Raw genomic sequence first — 21,526 nt, 5'->3', positions numbered from 1 at the left:
CTACTTATTAGGAAAATCCTTCAAAAATTTGATTTTGAGATTTTGGTGGAAAATGATATTTTATTATCTTAGAAATAATATAATTGAAGTCCAAATTCTTAAAGTAGACTTTAAAGGCACGAAATATACAGTCGAAAATGGTACAGATAGTAAGAAATGTGTGAAAAACGGGAAGCCATTTTGCTATTTTCTCAATATGTCATTTTTCTAAGGGTATGGGAAACTGTGACAAACGTTTCTCAGAATCTATGCAATGAAATGGTCTGAAAATTTCCACAGTTATGACAGAGATATGTATTATGTCACCATAGAGAGATTTTTTGGATAAGATTTGTGAATTTTAAATCATAATCCTAAATCTGAATTTTTTACATCAATTTTGTTATAACATTTTGATTCTCAACTTTGTAATGATCTAATAAAAATTCCATAATCTAAAGCCGTAAAATCTCTCTATGGTGACACACTATGGTACAATGTTGACAAGAGGGAAGAATATGGAGGTCATTCCTTCATTAGTTTTTGTGGAACGTTTGCCACAAGATTGTTATATTTTTTGACGTCAGACCCCCAAATTAGATCACAAAATGGGTATCAACACCGATAATTAAAATTTATCACCATAAATGTTGTTTTTTTAACCTATATTGACGATACAGAATGATTAAAACCGCCCAATATAGGTAATTAATTTTTTTTTAGAAAAGACCCAAACCGCCCTTTAAATGGTGCTGTGGATGAAGTTTTTAAATACAGAATCTAAGTTATGCCTTGCCTTAATATGAATGAACAAACCAAATAGTAATAATAGTAGTTGTGTTATTTAAAGATGGACTCCTATTTCAAAGCAATTTATGAATTTATGCCACAGAATTCATTCCTGATGTGAATACAAATTTAACACAGCATCATAATTTGGTTTTGTTTAGGAATATTCTGAAATATCAAAATAGTTTTGGCTTTTTGTGTGAAGGTTATAACTTTGAATATCAAGTTTTTCTTCACATCTGTCAAGACAGTTGAGCAGTCATCATTATTTGTTTCTTTATGACATGCATAGTTTTGCATTCATTAAAAAATTTTGACAATATAAACATTTACCTCCATCACCATCGTCAGTGACTCCTAGTACAAGTCTCAAAAGGCACTGGCCAGTTTTCCTCTCCTTCAAGAGCACTTCAGCATAACCAGGCAATCGTAGAAACAAACCAAATGCAATGAGAGAATGTGGCGGAATGGAAGGTGGGAGGCCCATAAGTGGATGTTTACAGCTTTTGACTGTCTGAGGTGCAGGGATGGAATCGTAGTGGGGCTGTGCGATAATTAAAAATTGCTATGAGAGGAAGCAATTTATACTGTAGACAAATCATTTACTAGCAGAGGCCTCTGCTTATAACAACCGTCATAGAATAAAAGCCATTACAAGCAAAGGCCGTTGCAAGTCATTTCAATTTTATAGTACAGGTAAAATGTGCTTAATGTAATTGAACTTACATTTTTTTTTAATAACACCAAAAAATAAAAACAAAAAAAAACAAAAACATTAATAATAATAATAAATCCTCAAATCTATGCCTATAAATGAAAAAGAAAAATAGTTATTGAGACATACTTTCTTTGGAAGGGGAGGGGCGTTAGGAATATACATCAATGTCAACTTTATTGATACGAATGTAACACAAAGGGTACTTGTTCAATGGAAAAAACGTGAGTTAAGTCCCATTTTTCTTCCCAAGAGCTGGAGACCACTGGTGCATTATCACAACAGAGAGGAACAAAACTACTATACTATACTTTATAGTATTTTATCCATTTTTATAAGATGAAATAAATAAATAAAAGTAAAAAGAAAAGAAAGAAAAAAACGAAAATATAAAATAAAAGAGGAAGAAGAAAATGAAATGAAGAGAAACAAAATTAAAGTACAAATGATTTTTTAAATAAAGTCAATAACAAATTGAATTTTTTTTTAAATACAAGAAAAAGGACTAACATCATAAAGTTCATCTGACGACTCTACAGTGACCCAGTCATGCCCAATGTCAGCCACATTGTTATCTGTTACCAACTCTATGTTGTTACTCTGGCGAGATATTTCAGGGAACAGCAGGGGTAGATGCTCTGCCAACAGAGCTAAACCACCAACTCCAGCAAAGACCTGCACAAATAGAAATAAAACTTGTGATAAAGTTAGATAATATGAAAATTACGAAAATCAAATCACAGGTATGTCGTGTAGCCAACAACTACTTGATCCTTACGTCAGTGATATCCATCCATGCCCTTTCTTCTTGAGAAGATAACAGCACTTGTAAAACGTTCAGTTAATACAGGCATGGGATCACCATTCATTTTAGGTTGAGAAAACCTTTTATCAAACCATAAATCTCTTTAAAGAGCCAAATTACAGTTATCCATTGTAGATGAAAATAGATCCTGATAGCTCAGTTTGACTTACTTGACTTGACTTAGATGCCTTTCGCATCTCGACCGAAAGATCGGGTCGCCTTGGCTGTTTCCAGTATTTCCTGTGTGAGGTGTCTCCAATATTGCCAGTCCTCTGCTAGGGTTCTCAGATTTTCAAGGTCCCCTGCCGTTATGAGACTAATGCTTTGTCCAAGTGTTGTGAGGTTTTTGTTTAGGATCACAGGGAGTGTTGTGATCGGTCTTCCTCTGAAAAGGTTCCCGTGTTTTTGGAAGTATCCCGACATGGCTTGGTTAGCTGGTATGGTTTTTTCCCTCCGTAGTATGTGACCGAAAAGTTGTTGTAAAATGTCAAGGGAGATTGGTCTTTCTTTTGTGATCTTATAGAGTGATTCATTTGAGATCTTTTTTGGGTATTTGATGTCCTGTACCCTTCTTAGCTGTGTGCGATGGAAGGCATCCAGATGTTCTTCTTCGGATTTTGTCAACGCCCAAGTGCCGCAGTTATACAGAAGTACCGGTTTTACAAGAGCACGGTACAGTTTCAGTTCGGTTTTTCTCTTTATTTTGTCACCTCTAATCCATACATTGGTGAGTTTACTGAGTGCGGCGTTTGATAGCTGTTTTCTTCTTTGTACATCCTCGGTGTCTCCAATTAGTGAGCCGACTTTCTTTGTTCTTTTCCATTCCTCTTTGTTCCTCGATATTGTTGTAAATTCGGTTTTATTGGCATTGACTTGGAGGTTATATTTCATGAGGGTATTTTGTATGATGTCTATATTTGCTGGTGTTGATCCAATAAAGTCGACATCATCTGCATAGGCGATTTCTCTAGAGATTGCATTCTCAATATGAGTCGTTGGTTTTGGAATGACTTTTCGAACTTCTTTCAGAGCGTGTTCTAAGTATATTGTGAACAGAATCGGGCTCAGACTATCTCCTTGGGGGGTCCCGATGTTACTTTCGAACTGCGTCTGCTCAGTTTATCGTGTTTTAATCACAAATGAACAGACCAATATTCAATTTTCAATCCAGATAGAATGGGAATTTTTCCACCCCCCCCCCCCCCTCCCCTTCTCCACCATCAACGGCCCCCTCCCTTTGTCCAAGAGCAGTAAATTGGCTTCAGGGTCTGTTAGATCATCTTTTAAGCCTGGCAAAAAGGTGCTTTAAAATTTGACTAGCGTCCTATCAAAGGGCACCAAGCAGTAATCCTAGTCCATTATGGAAGCATAATAATCCAGTTATAGTAATGAGTAAGACCAAATCTGGCTTCATAAATTTAACTAGTTAGGTCAAGTTTTGTTTTGTTTTTAAGGGTTTTACGGCGCTTGCAACACATTAAGGTCATATCAGCGCGAGTAAAAAGGAAGAAAATGGGATAGTAAAAAGTTCTAGAATTACAATTAAAGCACCCAAGAAAAAGTAAGACAAAGAAGAATTGGATCAAATAGGGAGCAGATGTAGATTCCAAGAGCACACTATCGAAGTACTTAGTTTGAGATTACCTAAAAGTCTTATCCAGTTATCCAGTCACAAGCACAGGTCCCCACTAAGAGGAATACACTCAAATGTTTACAAATCATATATAATATGTAAACAAAACATAATACATTACATAACAGAGAGATGATTTATAATGAAACAAATATCATCTCCCAAAACTAACTATACATTTGACTGTTTCCCTCTCACCAAGGGTATCCGGTCAGGGCCAGGACAAAACCAAGTAATCTCATTCCAAGACAAAGACGGAAAGCTAGTTGAAAAACAGATATAGGGGGATAGAAGACATAGTAAGTACCTCCCTGCCCACTATGGGAGAGTTAGATCAAGAGTAATTTCTTAAATTGGTTACCTTGAGAGCGGACTGGAAAGGAGGAGACGATAATAAAGTTTCATCAGAAGCCATCGTTTCAACCGGATTGTCTGTAAAATAAAACATTTACATATCATCATTAACGGAAAGAAAAAAATTCCAAAGTCATTACCTACATATGGGTTATGAGGTGGCATAACAGCTGTGAGAAACAAAATGGCAAAAAAATAGTTCAGGGATTATTTTTTGTTAATGGTCTTTAAATGGAAACGTAAGTATTAAAAAAATTAAGATAAAACTATTGAAAACATGTTTTTAAAATATATTAAAAACACTGACAATGTGTAACAGTAAGATTTATTTTTAACAATTCCTTACCTTTGAAGAAAGATGGGTGGGATCTGAATCGGATAACAAACTGCAATGCCATTGCCGTTGGCAAAAGAGCATATTCTGACAAAACTTGAAACAGCTGGGCAAGTGTAAGGTTTTGAGGCAAGTCTTTTCCTGTGGAATTAGAGTAAGTATCCATACAGTGAAATGAGATCTAAACAAAGACAATTATGATGTATGAGAGGAATGACTGGCAATGCTTGGAATTTGAATGACCATAGTATGTTCAAGTCGTTTCATGTCAGCGAAAGTGTATTCTTCAAAATGGCAAACTGTTCATTTTGAATTTTCACAAAATGCAATTAAAAATGTGTCCTGTGACCAAGAAGAAAAAACTATTAATTTGAAATCACTGATTTGTTTTTAAGGGTTTTACGGCGCTTGCAACACATTTAGGTTATATCAGCGTCAGTAAAAAGGATGAAAATTGGATAGTAAAAACATTCTAGGTGTACAATTAAAAGGACTTGAGGAAAAAGTAAGACAAAGAAGAATGGTACAAACAGGGAACAAATGTAGATTCCAAGAGCACATTATCAGTGTACTTTGATATTTCACACAGACACCAGCACAAGATCCCACTAAGAGGAATAGACTCAAATGTTTACAAATCACATGTCAAAAAAAAAAAAATAAATAACAGTACATAACAGAGATATGATTTACAATGAAACAAATATCATCTCCCAAAACTATAACAATACATTCAACTGTTTCCCTCCCAGCCAAAAACTCCGGCCAGGGTCAGGACAAAACTAAGTAATCTCATTCCAAGACAAAGACAGAAAGCAATTGAAAAAGAGATACCGGGGGGATAGAAGACACAGCAAGTACCTCCCTACTCACTATCGGAATTCGGGACCCCACCCAGGAAACACAGAGAAAATAAGAAAATAAGCTAGGTTATAACATTTGAGCTATTTCGAAGTTTGTTTTTTTTATGTCAGAAAGTCCACCATCAAATGAAATGGAATTGTATTCCTTTGTTTCTGAGCACGACATTTTCTTTTCCAAAAGACAAAAGTTTGTTTGTTTGTTTTTTTTTAAACAGTACATTCATACAGTAACTTCTACCCCCATACAATATTAATTGTTTCATATGTCCCCAGCAGCATCAGCACTTGGATTTTAAGTAATACTCCCTTTCTGTTGCAATTTGGTTTCAGTCATGGTCACCCATAACATACCTAACAAAGCTACATGCTGCAACCTTGCTCTGTTGAAGGAGGGTCCTTTTAAATAACTAGAAGAATCCATTGAGTCAGCATTTCCATTTTGCCGACCCCTACGGGTGGGTGGTCGAGGTGGGAGACCACTCTTAGTCAAGGGACTCTTTTCTCTCTTTTCCTTTGCACTTGCAGCTATAAAGAGGATAGAAATGGAAAGAAGAAAAAATTAAAAATAATCCATATGAAACAAAAATTGTCAACAGAATTCCTAAGCTTAAGCTAATCTTGGACTTTTCATCTTCTCTCATAACTGGTGAACGTTTTTTTTTTTTATTTAATGAAAATCAATTTGTATCATTTTTTCAAATGTCAATGATACCAAAACAATTTCAAAACGTGAATTTATAATATTGAACTTTTATGATCTACCTCTTTTCTACAGAAAAAAAAATATCCCCTGTCAAAAATACAATCACAAACCAAAGAAGCAGGATAGGCTAGTAAAGAGAAGAAGAAACGACATCACTATCGGATCGTACACCCATGCGAACATCATAGGTATATGATTCAAGGGTGATGCTCCCATCCAACCACCCGCGCTCATAACTTTCATGAAAAGAACTTTCCATGTCCGTGTGATAAGTTTCTTCAAACGAACATTAAATTTATGAAGAATTTCATTGACAGATGTAAATGTGATATTAAATATTCACACCCATCTCATTCTGCACAATTAAAAAGTTTTCCATCTGTGTGCAATTAGAGCATAAAAACGTACATTTTATTCCTTTATCTATTCTTTAATATATCCAAACACGTAAACTGAAGTTTACAACTGGGACATAAGACAATATTAAAAATGTAATATAAATGAAGATGAGGATAAGGGATGATAATAGGTTCTTTGCCGTGAATGTGCTCACCGGCAGAGTGAGATATTAAGTCCAGCACCTCACCCAGTGCCTCCTTCTTGTAATCTGCAAATCGTTTCTTTTTGTCATCTTTCTTCTCAGGCCAACTGGTAGAGACAGGTACTGAATCTAAATCGTTTTTGAGAGAAAAAAAAAATTGTATTTCTTTTTCAAACAAGAATTGGGGAATTTTTTTTTAATAACAAATTTTTGGGAGGTTTAAGCATCACGATAACTTTAAGAAGTTTCAGATACCTTGTTGTTAAATTAAGTCAGAATTTTTTTTATGACTAAATACAAATAAGCTTCTCCTACTCTTACAATAATGAAGATGAACATTTCAAGTCACACACGCACACTTTAATTCTGTGCAAAATTATCAAATTAAAAATAATGAAGAAAAAAAAAGAAACTTCCTTTTAACCCTTCACCATTTTCAGATAAAAAATTATATCATTATATTAGAGAAAGACTAAATCCAAATATGCTTCTCCTTCTACTTATCATAACGAAGATGATAATTACAAGACAAGCACACACGATAATTCTGAAGGAGAAACAAATTAAAAATAATCTTTTTAAATAGAAAACAAAAAAGAAGAAAAAAAGAAAATTCCTTTTAACCCCTCATCATTTTCAAAGGAAAAATTATATTCTTATCTAATGTCCTAGTTGTCTAATTTGCAACTACCAACCACGACATTTACCTGCCACTTTCGCAATGACCTCCGAGCATTTTGAATGAAAGTTCATGGTAATGCATTGGCAACTCCTTCCACAACCGTAGCGGGGATGGAAAATTGGACCCTCATGTACTGTGAAAGGGAAAGACACACTTTCTGTGGTAGATTCCTCCTCTACAGAATTTCCACTGGCATTGTTAACCCGAACAGCTACCGTAATCTTTTCGTCTTCCAGTAAAACTTGAAGCAGTAGTCGTCTCATAAAGCCAGACAGAGGCATTGCACTCAGTAAGTCTAATTGAGGCAGGAAGCAAAACAGAAAAATTTCAATTATAAATATGAATTTATGAACAGCATTAAAAGTACATAATGGCCAATTTTTCAAAAAGCTATTTTTGGACATCCTTATGCACAATACTGTTATGATCCAACACAGCAGTATGTTTGGACTATTATATTATATTGATGAGTTCTTCCATCATGAAGCTTTTATTATATTATATAATCTAGATTTACATATTTTATTTTTGTTCCTTGTTTTAATTTGCTAGTCAAAAAAGCATAATCTTGTGACATGCAAGGGTACATTTCCATACATATAAACTGCACAATTGTTTTCTTTCAATTTTTCTCAGATTGCCAAATCGGGACACTCCCCCGATTTTATCAGGATATTTGGCCACTATGAAAGTAGAGTTTGGTGTGTTTATGACATTATGGGCATTGTTCAGTTTAAATTTGACGTGTATATCAGGACTAAATATTATGTTATCGTAACAGCTCTACCAATCCTTCAAAAAAATATATTTTATTGTAAAGTTCAACAACTTAGATTCATAATATTTTTTTTTTAATGTGTACCTAGGGAGGAGAGGGGGGGGGGGGGGATCTAATTGTAAAATTGAAGTCTTCCAACACGACCATACCTGTCTTTGTGATCCCCTGATCCTTTATCACATCACATAACACTTTGGCAAAAAGAAGTTGATTCTCTGAATGAAATGATATCACAGATGTAAAAAACTGGATTGTTCTGTTCTCCAACTCAGATCTTTCTTCCCCTGTCATGAACTGGAAGTAAATATAAAAATCGAAATGACATTTTACTACTGTCATTTGTTCCATATTTTGATTCTCTTATTATTCTTACCAGTCAGCAGACATATCAATGTTTATAGTGCTGAAAATAATATCAAAATAAATCATTTGTATAACAATGCCACAATCCATCTAACCACTTCATAACTCGTATATGTCATATCAAAATATACAGGAGACTTCCAACCTAGCTAAATACAATAGAAAAGGGAATTAGGTGGACAAATACCTTTTCCAATGGACACTTTCTTAGTATTTACAAAGGATTAAATTCCAGACTCATAATAGGATCACAAGTTAAATAAATGTATATATATATATATATATATATATATTATATATATATATATATATATATATATATATATATATATATATATATATATATATATATATATTTGTTTTTCTATAAATATAAAAATTGGTTTAAGGAAACGGTTGAGTATGGTTGTTTGAAAAATTCAAGAAAATAAAATTGAACAAATCAGTCAATCACAATTTCGGAATGAGCTTCAGGTCTTCTTTGCTTTCAAAAAGTTTTAATCATACAGCTTTTTGTATAGAAATTAAGTTTTTTTTCATTTAATAAAAACACAGCATCCCATTTAATAGTTTGTACAGGACAGCGACTTCACTTCTCTCCATCAGGATTTTATCCTAAGGGTCCAACAGCTTCAGGGAGGAAAAATTCCAGACCTATTCCAGACCCATAAATTCCATGATAGAAGGAAAGACTATCAAATTCTAAGGGTTTCAGGAGTTATAAATAGAAAGGTGTATGGCTTATGTGGTGAAAAAGTCATCATGATGATGCAGTGGTGTTGGTTGCAGTAGTGGTGGTAGTGATGATGATATGGCGGTGGTTGGAATAATAGTGGTGGGAGAGATGATGTGGTCGAGGAGGTTGTAGTAGTCCTGGTAACTGGTAGTGATGATGATGATGTGGTCGAGGAGGTTGTAGTTGCGATGGTGGTGATAATCATGATGTAGTGGTAGTAATGGTTGGAGCAGTGTGGTACTTAGAAATGCAGTGGTGGTGGTTGCAGTAGTGGTTGGAGAGATGATGATGTGGTGGTGGTGGTCGCAGCAGTGGTGGTAGTGATGATGATGTGGTTGAGTTTGTAGTTGTGGTCGTGGTTATATGTGGTGGTTGTAGTATTTGTGGCGGTAGTGATGATGATGTGGAGGAGGCTGTAGTAATGGTGGTAGTGATGACGGTGATATAGTTGCAGTTGTGGTGATGATGACGATGATTATGTGGTGTTGTAGTTATGATGCAATGGTATTTGCAGTAGTGGTGGTAGTTGAAGTAGTGGTGGTGATAATGATGATGATGATGTGATGGGGGAGGTTATATTAATGGTAGTAGTAATAATGATCATGTGGTGGTGGTGTGGTGGTGTAGCGGTGGTGATTATGATGATGATGAATGGTGGTTATGGTAGCAGTAGTAGTGGTAGTGATGGTGGTAATAGAGATGTTGACATGAACAAATTCCTGACCATTTCCAGACCCATGTACCCAAATCTGTGAATTCCTGACCCTTATCCCAACCTGGAACACTGTATCCAAAGTTATGCTATCAGCTTAACTACCTTGTACCCTCGGACTAAATGATTACCTTTTATCTGCCCTGACATCATGGTACTGTGAACTCTACAGCTGAATCACATGAAGACAAATTTCTTTAATTATTTAAATAAAGCATTTCAAATTTATAATACACTTCCAGCACTGGCATTAGACCATCTAATTACTATTCCCAAATCTATGATGAATGTAGTTCAACAGCTTGCTTCACTTACCCTTGACCAATCCTGACTGGCAGAGCCAATGACTGGAATCTGATACTGGGCCCCACATAGCAAGGTCAGTAAAAGCGACCAGAAAGCATTGCCCTCAGCCTGACCTAGCCATTCCTTCACCTCCAATTCTGTACTGATTTCTGTAAAGAACCTCAGGATGGAGGATACCAGACTTGCTGTCACAGACATGCCACTTGTCTCTGTCGATTTTTGAAGATGGGAAAGAAGAAGAAGAAGCTTTTTGAGGATTGAATTTTAAAAGGTTAAATCTATACATAGATTTGAAAATCCATGTTTTGGAATGCAATCATCAAATTTTGGATGTGATTACATAAGGTGATGTGAGGACGGTTTACATATTGTATAACTTTGATATAACATCATGGTGAATTTATTTAAAAATTGAAATTTGTTCCATCAAAATTCACGAAGACCTAATTTTCCATAATATCGATATAATCATGAGTTTTCTAATAATTTAAAATTGCAACTCAGAAGTGTTGCAGTTCCTTTGTGTTTATATGCATTTCTCAGCAATATGGTCTTTGCTTTGTACCTGAAAAGTAATGAGTTTGACTATGCACAGCACTGTGGGACCTTGAGGAAGTCACTTCGCTCTAACTCACTTTGCAATGCTGACCTGTGGCTGACACCTGGGTTATTTCATGGTTCCCTTGAAATAGACCCTAAAAACAAATTTACCCTTTGGGATGAATATACTAATACCTCCCGTTTCATGGAACAGGTAACTATGCTTGTTGAAATATATCTAGAACTGAAGAAATGATCTCTCACTTGAGAATGTTAAAACCCCTGTGAGGTCTTATGTCACTAATCTATTTTGAAATAAATGAGAGGTCATGGTTTAACTTACGTGATAACAATTGTCTATCATTATTCAAATATCTATATTTAAAAAAACTATTGTGAAGGTTCTAAAAATTAAAACAATTTCATTTAAAAAGTGATCCTTTATCCTTGAGTGTGTAGATTGAACTAAAGCTAAGAATTGTTTATTACCAATTGGAACAGATCCAGCAACCCTACTAGACTCTTGATTACTATCTGAAGGACCATCATCATCTATATCTCCTTCTCCTGAGGCTTGCAGTAAAGCATACATCATCATTTGATGACTACAGAATTCACACACTGCCTGAGCTAGGACAGATGGTAAGCCAGAGTTCATCAATTGACGCATGGCTGCTGGTGACTTGCAGGCTGATGCAAGCAGCATGAGTTTGCCTTCATCCAAATTCATTGTGCTCAAGCTCTGTAAGCGACGGGCCTAAAGGGGAAATGTTTTAAAATGTAAGAGTAATTTTTTTTCTTTTTCTTTTTTCTGCATGAGTAAATAGTAAACTGAAAAACATGTACAAATAAGTTTTTAGACTCCAACCCTGAATGAGTCAACAAAATCAAAAACTAGGTTAGTAAAAGGTTTAGAATGTCACAAAAGCAAGATTTCAATTTCAGACAGCCCTTTGTATTATTTACACATCATAAATAGCTTTTAATATCTAATCAAACTCAATTTCATTAGCTGGAAAAATGATAATGATTAACAGCCAAACGTGAGGCTTAGTTCTCTTTCGTAAGTTTATTAGTTTTGCAGCATCGCTTTTCAATGATTTTACATTTTTTGAAAAGAAATATTAGGGTACAACAAACATATTGAGGGATGCACTTGTTATAAATTTTGTCTGCTCCTTGATCTGAAATTGAACAATAATAAAGAGGAATCTCACATGTAAATCACGTTGTAGCTTTGTTTTCATGAGTTGTGTGTTGTTTATTTTTTTTTTACACCCAAATCATCAAGTTGTAGAAGTATTTTTGTTGAATTTACACAACCACAGTGCAGACAGTGATTTGTGTGTAGGTTGCGATATCAACTTTGCCTAAATGCTAGTTCAACATGAAATGAATTCAAACAAGTTTGTTCAATTATTGCCTTAGAAACTAAGGCACTAGATAAGCGTTTTTTTGGGGAGTCAATTTCATACAAGTTCATACAAAAAGAAAAAAACAACAACAACAACAACAAAAACATATAAAAATTTACATTTTTTGCAAGCTTTGATGGGATTCTTTTGAGACTGAATTTCATAAAGTCAGATTGGCAGATGTCCGCCTCACACAAGTTGGATTGTCTATTATCATAACAGAATTTGAGCTAACTCTATACCTCTTTTGAATCATCTGTGAGTCCATCCTGATTATACATGGCTGAGCTATTGGCCCCCTTGGAGTCATCAGTCATCCGGCCACGTCTCATGTCTCTTTCCAACCCATGAGTTTGGTCCTGTATTTCATCATCTACTCCAAAGAGGGGAGATGGGGCTACAACCTGGTGACCAATTTACAAAGAAAATAGAAACTTTAAAAAAAAAGGGCAAATTGTTTGGGGATGAAACCAGTGTATGAGTGTGAGTGTGAGTGTGTATATGTGGGTGAATGTGTTTGTGTGGGTGGGTGTGTCATAATTTATCTGTAAAGAATTGAACCAATCATTCTAGTGGATATCTCAATACCGCTAAATGGTTTTCTCTGATTTGTTTTACAGTTCTTGCATCACTTTTCAAGGAAAATGAGGGAAAGTTAAAAGATTATAAAAGATTAAAGGACTGCACTATCAAAAATACTTTAAAAATCAAGACAAAGGTTGACTTGTTTAAACCATCTTGAATCTAAGCCTTTGATGGATCTTTGACAATTTGATTACCTGGGATCCTGTAGCAGCATCCACAATGCCCATCCATTCCTGAATGTGAATGTAACCATGTGCCGATATGTGACAGGCAGCACAAAGGACATTGGTGACAGATTTTCTCAGGTTGGAGTCGGGTAATACCATGGCCCAATCAAACATGGATCTGATACAGTTAGAATGGGAAGGGGGAGGATATGAACAAATTATTTTATAATAATAATAATCTGTTCTTGTTGCTGCTACCTTTTAATATTTATCTTAACCAAATAAAGCTGATGAAGTGCACAATTTTGTTATGTTATAACCAAATTCCACCTTTGCTCTGGATAAATAGTCAAAATTCTCTCTTGCACAGATTACATCTCATACTGATATTACCCATGCTGCCACAAACCAAGCAGCAATAATAAAACCACTAAGAAAACAACTTTTTAAATCCTAAATAATGGATGCTTTCAGAATGACCCATTAAAGCTTTACTCATTTTCTTTATATAAAGATTTTATTAAAGTGAAATTTTTGTTCAAGTTGCCAGTACTTAAAACATTCCTCATATTCAATTGAATCACACGACGCTTTATTCCGAGAAGGAAATCAAATAAGTTGCCATACCTGATGAAATCAACAGGAACCAATGAAAGGAGAGGATATCTAACTGGTAGTTCTGCACTGTGCCACAAAATAGCTGCCACACATTGCACATGTTCTGGAGCTGGTGAGTTGGGGCTGGCTGATCCAATGCGAGGACCATGAAGATTAAACGTTTGATTCACTCTCTCATATTCTTGGGCAACTATGGAACATTGCTTTAACCACTGGATAAGCTTCTGAACTCTGAAATAAAGTATGATGTATAATTTCAATGGCCTACCACCCAAAAAAAAAACCACAGTGGCCTAATCCAACACACACACACATACACACACTCACATAAAAAAACAAAAAAGCAAGAAAGTAACTGGCAATTACTGAATACCTTTAAAAAATTCCTACAAGCACATAACTAAAATGAGGGGGAAAACTGATCTTTTGTTTTTAAGGGTGTTACAGTGCTTTCAACCCTTTTAGGTTATTTCAGCACCTGTTAAAAGGAAGGTAATAGTAATAGGAAAACAGATATAGATATGAAGTAAAAAGCCTGGTTCAAATAGACAGCAGAAGATTCGTGAGCAATCCATCAATGTGCTATTTTGACATTACCTAAAAGTCCCATCCAGGCACAAAGGATCTCACTATTAAAGATGAACTCAAATGCTTACTAAGTGCAGTATATTCATGAGTAAGCTATATTACAACAAACTGTTAATAACAGAGAGAGGATTTACTGAGAAAAAAAAATTCATCTCTCAGTAAAAGGAACTATACATTTGACTGCCTCTCTCTCAGTTAAGGACCCCTTCTAGAACTGTGGGAAAAAAAACCTAGCAATCTCAATCTAGAACAAAGAGAGAGCAAAATGGAAAGGTAAAACAGATGCAGGGGGAATAGAAGACGCAGCAAGAGTGACTCACCTTTCCACCCACCATGGGAGGTCAGAAGACCCCACTCAAAACGAAGGGGAGAAATGATATGATTTTCAATGTCACAGATGTGTGCAGATCCCCATCTCTGCCTTGTAAGCATACTAAATGGGCCTGGTTCGATTCAAACAGAATTTACTTCTGACTCCTCTATCCTCAATGATAATGTAGCATGATTAAAGAAACTACCTACCTTGACTGCACATTGTCATCCTGAGTGGCTCCCAGTCTGAACAGAATTTCAACAGTGAAAGGACTTGACATTCCAGTAATCTTTCCTAGGAAGGCATTATGCAACTCTGAAAAGTTGAGTTAATGAAATATTGAAATTTTCTGCACTAAAAGAAAAATACAGGGTGTGCATCATTAAAATATGAGTGAGTCAAAAAGTTCCAATAATAATTTGATTCCAAACCAGAATTTTATCTTTGAACATAAATGCACATTGACTGTAACACTAAATTTAACCAATTAAGTTAGAAGAAGGCCAGTGTTAAATGCTGATAATCAAAACATGATAAATGGTTAATGAAATCATAGAACTAAGTCTAACTATTCTTAACTTTGGTTTGTGAGTAATCTAATTCATTTGACTTTTATGTGATCAATATATGTAAAGCACTTGACAACCCTCAAATGGGTCTTGTTCTATTCTGCATTCAATCTGAATTCTCTTCTGACCATCTTTCCTAACCAAAGGATAAATGGATCAAGAAAACATTTTTTTGCGAGACCAGCCTCCAATCTAAGTAGCTAGCAAATTACAATGATTTTTTTCACTTTTGTTTTGAAAGAACAAAAGATTTTTTCAATACTGCCACAACAACAAACCAAGTTTTATATTCCAGTCAAATAAAATTTCTATCTTTTTTTTTCCGCTTGTCCAATGAGAGAAAAGACAAGTTCAGATAAATCAATGATCACTGTAAAACGATATGAATAGCATATCAATTTATAATATAATCTCATTCATTACCTGAATCCCTGGTCCTTCCAAGAATAGAATCTAACAATGCAAGACCAATGCCGTTATCACAAAGTCCAATCTTGATCAAAATGGTCTCAATCTTGGGAGCATGAATGCCAATTTGTGGGTGGACTAGAAGAGATGTGCAGGTACTCAGCAAGTTAGGTATGGAGGCAGCAGCATGGGCTATAACACCCTGCATGTCATCTGGTGACATCACAAGGCAGTGGTGGAGAATACGCATCCATCCCAAACTGATGGAATAAAATATTTTTTAATACATAAAAAAAAATAACTGCTAACATTCCCACTACAACTACGTTATAGAATCTGAAACACATTAATTCTATTCTATTAGGATAAATAGTTATTTATCAGTCATCTCTTTTATACTTCTAGCTCATAACTAATATCACTGCCAGCCATTACATAAACATTGTATATAAGAAATTAGAATCAATGTTTGTCAAAAACATCCAATCATTTATGCATTTACTTAATTTTTTTACCACCAAAAAAATAAAAATCAAAGAAAAAATAAAATAAAAAGCTACAGAGAAAAAGAGAGATGACCAGTCAACAGTTTCTGTTACTGTTCTGACTAAACTTTATATATCCTCTTAATAAAATTGCAGGGGTGTGCGTCAAAGAAAAAGGAAATGGTAAAATGAAATTATTTAAATTTTAGTTAACTCCTCAGGGCCATCGACTTATTCTACTTTATGACATGACATGGATGAGTGAAAGATTATCAAGTTTAAATTTCATATGGCCTAAGAATAAGGGACCTCTTCCGAAAACTTTCTTTACCTCGACCTGGAGAAGCCTTCCTCATTCAACAGTGACATAACTTGATCAGAACCCTCTGAGAAAGCAGTCTGGCCCCATAGAGATATGTTCTGTAACCCAATGGCCATAGAGTCCTTGGGCTTGTAGAGGAGAATTGTAATAGCAGTGACTACCTCTGGCTTTACCAACTGGAGGCGGATGAGGGACAGAGAAGAGGTGACCATGGGAGGGGATGCTGCTGATACGACATTACCATCGTGGGACAGTTCCAGACTCACATAAGAAGGACAGGCTGTAACAAATTTCATAAACAGCATTGCATTAAAATCCATTTTTTCAAATCTTTTTAATGTAACTTTTTTTTTCCTTTTTCATCGACTTATCTAAGAGGAAACCAATTTCAACTTATATTTTTATAAATGAAAGTGACGATGCATAGTAAAATCATATCAATCTATTCAAAAAGATTAATGAACATGAACATGAAGATGCTACCTGATATAGCTCCACTGTGAGGTCTGATGTGCACATATTTCAACAAAACAGCAAAGGGGAGGTGGATGGTGAGCTCCACACATGGTTCGTCTGGGTAAAAGTGATAGGACCATGTGGCAGAACGTGCTCTCCTGTTGGCAGAGTTCTGTATCAGGCCATCTGCTGGACTAGCTGTTGGACTACTAGCTGTTATTGTACCTGTGGTGGAATATCAGTCATCACTGGGGTCATAATTCTTAAAACGTTTACATAATGTGTCATCTGAACACATGAAAATCAAGTTAATGGTCCTGATCAATTTGATAAGTCATGAGTTTTATTTTCTTCTAGTTACTCTTTGCTCATTTTGCTCATACAAAGCGCCACATCTCTATCCAAAACCACATTTTAGAGGGATGCGTGGAGGGAAGGCGGACAAGAGGTTGACCGGCAAGGATTGGATGGATGACATCATGTCATGGACTGGCCTTACTGCAGTTGAATGCAATAACAGGGCAATGGATAGACATGCTTGGCAGGAAATTTCATGTCAACCTCTGAAATTTACAATTATCAACTTTAATCTAATGCATGTTAACTTCATAGCCAGCCTACTGATTCTAGACATAGGATTAAAACAGGCAATAAATGAACAAATGACTTTAACTCATTGTCAAATACAATAAAAAGGACATTTCACGCATATGTTGTTTTTCAGTTGATCATAACTATTTTCAATTCCTCCAATTGATCATCAACACTTGTGTCCCCACAGTGAATTAATCAAAAACAATGTGATTGTTAAAAGGCAATGCTCAAATATCATAAATTGTGTGCAAATGAATACTCACCAAGTTGAGCAAAGTTCTGCAGTCCTTCTGTCGAGTCAGCCTCCACACCAACACTTTTAGTCTTATCATTGATTTCACTCTGACCTTGACTAAAGTTTTGCATGAAGGTAGAAATAATGCTCGGAGTTGATGATATCATCTGCTGGTTGCAGCGAACAAAATTGCTGCCTATCACACTGATTCCACCTGATAATGAAGGCAAAGTATCAAATTAGTAATGTTGATTCAGACTCAAAATATGACCCAAATAGGGAGTTTCACCAACTTGATTTGACATTTTAAAAAAAGATAAAAAATGGAGGTCTAATTCATAATCCTAATAAATTTTGTTGTGGTCAATTTTCTTAACATGAATGAAAGAATTTAAAGTATACAAAGGTGACAATATTAAAACAAAATTATTTCACAGCTTGACAGTGCAATTTTCTCCACTCCATACTAGTCTACCCGACATAATATTGTTTTGGGGAGATGGTCAGAAAAGAGCATCATCATGTTGGATGATATTCAAAATAAGATGTACAAAATTTATGACTTTAGCATTTGTTGAAGTAACTAAATATCCTCATCGACATGGAAAATTATTTAAGAGTGGCAAGAAAAAACAAACCAAAACAAAATGAAGTTTAATTTAGCAGGTTTAACCATATAATTAAAAAAAAATACTTAAGTTATGAAAATTATCATATAATTCAAAATAATCAAAATTAAAATCGCGTTTCATAAAAATTGTCCTCTCAAAAGGTGAAATAGGTTTGCCATAACAATGATTCTGTTTTTAATAATTTTTTTTCTACTTTCAGAAAACAATTTTTAAAATCAACTTTTCAAAATAGTTTCTGAGAAAACATTCTCACTTCAATCGATATTTCTATGTTCTAATGAAAGTTGAAGACATTTCTAAAGATTGAGAAACAAAAACAAAAGAAAAATAATAAATAGTACCTACCTAGATCATGAAACTTTTTGATTGTCAAATAAGAGCAAAGAGCTCTCAAAGTGAAAAATAGAAGTGGTTCAGAAATGCGTGTGAGAGCTGACTGACTCCATGATGAGGCTGTGCCAACAAAGAACTTGAACAAGTGATCTACCATTGCAGCTCGATCACTACATTTACCCTGAAGATTTTTAAGAATGGTGAATATGAGGTCTCCAACAGTGACAGCTTCTGTCTGATCGGCTGTTTTCTGTAGATTGTGCAAATTGTCTGTCTGAGCAAACATGACAGCCAGTCTAGTACTGGAGCAATAACTAAGGGATTCTATAAGACTAGCCATAATCATTGGGTTCCCAACCACAATGTCTGCAATCTCAGAAGTTGGGAAGGCATCATTACTCTCGTCATCATCCTCATTTCCACTCTGAAGATTTATTTCCTGTAACTGCTGATGATCTCTGGAGCGAGACTTTTCATCATCTGAAAGACGTATATTTGTTGCGACATTTCTAACAAAGTGTGGATTCAATCTCACTCCTGATCCACTGGAGGAAGAGTCTTGTCCTGAGACTGAGGAGTCTGCCCATTTCTTGGTAGATGATCCAGCTGGTAGGAAAGCATCCCAAGAGCCAGATGCTTCCATGCTTGTTACTTTTCCAGTTGAACCACTGCTGACACCACCAGATTTATTTGAAACGGATGTCAAAATGAGTCTGAAAAAAAAAAAATGTATTATATGAGCACTGGAATAGATTGTAACAATTTTTAAAAACTGTACAGTGGAAACTTTATTTCCATTTTTGTCTCATTTAATCCTTTATTTGACACATTTTTCAGAATCATATGAATAAAGGGATTGATTATCATATAAAGTTTCAAAATCAATTAATCAATTAGTTAACTAAAAAAAATAAAACGAAATAACAACAAGAACAACAACAACAACAACAACAACAACAACAACAACAACAACAACAACAACAACAACAACAACAACAACAACAATAATAATAATAATAATAATAATAATAATAATAATAATAATAATAATAATAATAATAATAATAATAATAATACAAGGACGGGCCGATATATAAGAACCGTTTTGTTATAACTTTGCTTTCAACAGCACATACAAACATAATACATCCACAGAAAGCTTAGAATCTCGGCTACAAATCATGCTATTTATTTTTCCACATAATCGACATCACAAGCAACACAGCTGTCAACGCCAAACTAGTTGGCACATTACGTCAGCAAAGAATCCCGGTGATTTTGCTTAGCACCATCGAAGAACATTTGCCATTACCTCCAAATCACTGTGGTAATGGTTTCCTTTCAGATACCTCTTGAGCTGGGGGAACAAGAAACACTCATATGGGACAAAATCCAGACAATATGTAGGGTGCTGCAGGGTCGGATGTTTGAATCTACTTGTACCAGGGTTTAAGAAGCTTGTGGTTTTTGCTTTTTTGCTTTTTAAATGGTTGCACCTCTTTGTCATCCTCATTTTCTGTGAACTGGTCCAGAATCTGTTCTCAGCCATTTTGTTGAAGTCTGATGGTTTTAATCGCTTGTGTAACACCGGAGGTCGTCAGTGCAGAGTGCAGGTATGTAGCATAAAAAGGATTTGTCTACAGATGCATATGTGAAATCAAGAAACTCACACACAGAGTACAGTAATAATAATAATAATAATAATAATAATAATAATAATAATAATAATAATAATAATAATGCCAAGCTTAAATTACAAAAAATGCTAAACCTATTAATATAATTTTTTTAAAACAAGCAAGCGATCCAAGAAGAAGAAAAAAAAATTAAAATTTTCTGCATATCCAAAGTAAGAAAAAAAAGACAATGATAAAATACTCACTTATTGACAAGTTGTAGAAGGAAAAACATTAGCAGATTCCTCGGGTTGTCAGTACCGGATGGTTTGCTATCATTGCCTCGCAGCAAAGAAGCTACTAATCCACCAAAACAAGTCCTTGCTTCTAAGGATGCATTTTGACTCGTTCTACATGCTACCTGTAACATTCATAATAAAAATGGAAAACAAATTATTTTTTCCCTTTAATTAATAAAACACGAAAAACAACCATTCTTTTGCCCTTAATAAAACATAAAACTCTCTCTAACATTAATTTTTCATTTAATTTCATTTAATTGATAAATTATGAATAAAAACCATTTTTCTTTACCTTTAATGAATTATCAAACACGAAAAACAACAATTTTTTATAAACTTTAATTAGTAACCATGAAATACAACCATTGTCAAATTGAGACTAATGCTTATAAATTTATGTTATGAATCAAGTTTTTTTTTAATCCTATTTTTCCCCATCAACAAAGAAATAACAGTTTATGATTGTCAACTGATCATTCATATATATTAGTGGACTTTAAAAACGCATTACTGTTTCGAATCAAGATAGCGGCCAAAATATGAATGAATCATTTTGATTTTTTATGTCCTTGTTATTTGTCCATTTGTGCACATTTCCGCAGATCATGGTGCTTTGTGAGGAATTTTCGGCACCATCCCTTGCCTTGTACTGGAAGGATTATCATTGAAACCATTAAAGAATAAAAATCATTTGAACCCACCTGTTCCTGGAAAGATATGTGGTGATGAACCAGAGTTGTGACTGTCTGGATAACACTCAAGGTATTGCTGACATCTATATTCAATGGAGCATTTTCTGAGAGCATCTCCAAAAATCTCACTTGAGCATCAATTGGACCCATGCATTGATATATGGCACCCCTGGACAAATTTCACGTTATTATTAGTTTAAATTCTATAAATTAAAGTGATTTTGTTTGTTGCTTTAGGTCTCTTCCAACACAATTGAGGTTATATGAGAGACCGCTGAAACAAAAAAACAAGCAATCTAACAAAAATAGTACAAATGTAAATCAAAATCATAACCTAAAGATATCATAAGCTAAATTATAAAT

General features: G+C 34.8%; 2 protein-coding genes across 9 annotated transcripts in view; one reads left to right on the top strand and one right to left on the bottom strand.

Moving 5' to 3' along the window:
- LOC144968549 (putative small nuclear ribonucleoprotein Sm D2) overlaps positions 1–21,526 on the top strand; it is a 399,977-nt gene that overhangs the window by 184,874 nt on the left and 193,577 nt on the right. The window lies entirely within an intron of this gene.
- The window catches only part of LOC144968481 (dual E2 ubiquitin-conjugating enzyme/E3 ubiquitin-protein ligase BIRC6-like), a 71,088-nt gene that overhangs the window by 9,983 nt on the left and 39,579 nt on the right, over positions 1–21,526 (bottom strand). For 4 of the 8 annotated variants that reach the window (XM_078906904.1, XM_078906938.1, XM_078906914.1 and 1 more), the window contains exons 38-58: positions 21,173–21,332; positions 20,436–20,590; positions 18,566–19,266; positions 17,617–17,802; positions 16,787–16,984; positions 16,313–16,583; positions 15,512–15,756; positions 14,729–14,834; positions 13,628–13,849; positions 13,028–13,178; positions 12,491–12,652; positions 11,323–11,590; positions 10,303–10,502; positions 8,326–8,470; positions 7,424–7,693; positions 6,729–6,845; positions 5,824–5,997; positions 4,622–4,750; positions 4,283–4,353; positions 1,994–2,158; positions 1,102–1,333 (exon numbers count right to left, since the gene is read on the bottom strand). In XM_078906904.1, the coding sequence (XP_078763030.1) occupies positions 1,102–1,333; positions 1,994–2,158; positions 4,283–4,353; positions 4,622–4,750; positions 5,824–5,997; positions 6,729–6,845; positions 7,424–7,693; positions 8,326–8,470; positions 10,303–10,502; positions 11,323–11,590; positions 12,491–12,652; positions 13,028–13,178; positions 13,628–13,849; positions 14,729–14,834; positions 15,512–15,756; positions 16,313–16,583; positions 16,787–16,984; positions 17,617–17,802; positions 18,566–19,266; positions 20,436–20,590; positions 21,173–21,332 (4,328 nt within the window). The remainder of the gene's footprint in view (positions 1–1,101; positions 1,334–1,993; positions 2,159–4,282; positions 4,354–4,621; positions 4,751–5,823; positions 5,998–6,728; positions 6,846–7,423; positions 7,694–8,325; positions 8,471–10,302; positions 10,503–11,322; positions 11,591–12,490; positions 12,653–13,027; positions 13,179–13,627; positions 13,850–14,728; positions 14,835–15,511; positions 15,757–16,312; positions 16,584–16,786; positions 16,985–17,616; positions 17,803–18,565; positions 19,267–20,435; positions 20,591–21,172; positions 21,333–21,526) is intronic. The other 4 variants (XM_078906922.1, XM_078906966.1, XM_078906931.1 and 1 more) reach the window with 3 other exon arrangements.

This window comes from Berghia stephanieae, chromosome 1 (assembly GCF_034508935.2).
Source record: "Berghia stephanieae isolate SIO BIC M18660-M18661 chromosome 1, UCSD_Bste_1.3, whole genome shotgun sequence".
Lineage (NCBI taxonomy): Eukaryota > Metazoa > Mollusca > Gastropoda > Nudibranchia > Aeolidiidae > Berghia > Berghia stephanieae.
The sequence above is the reverse complement of the archived record's forward strand: the minus strand, read 5'-3'. Positions and strand labels throughout refer to the sequence as shown.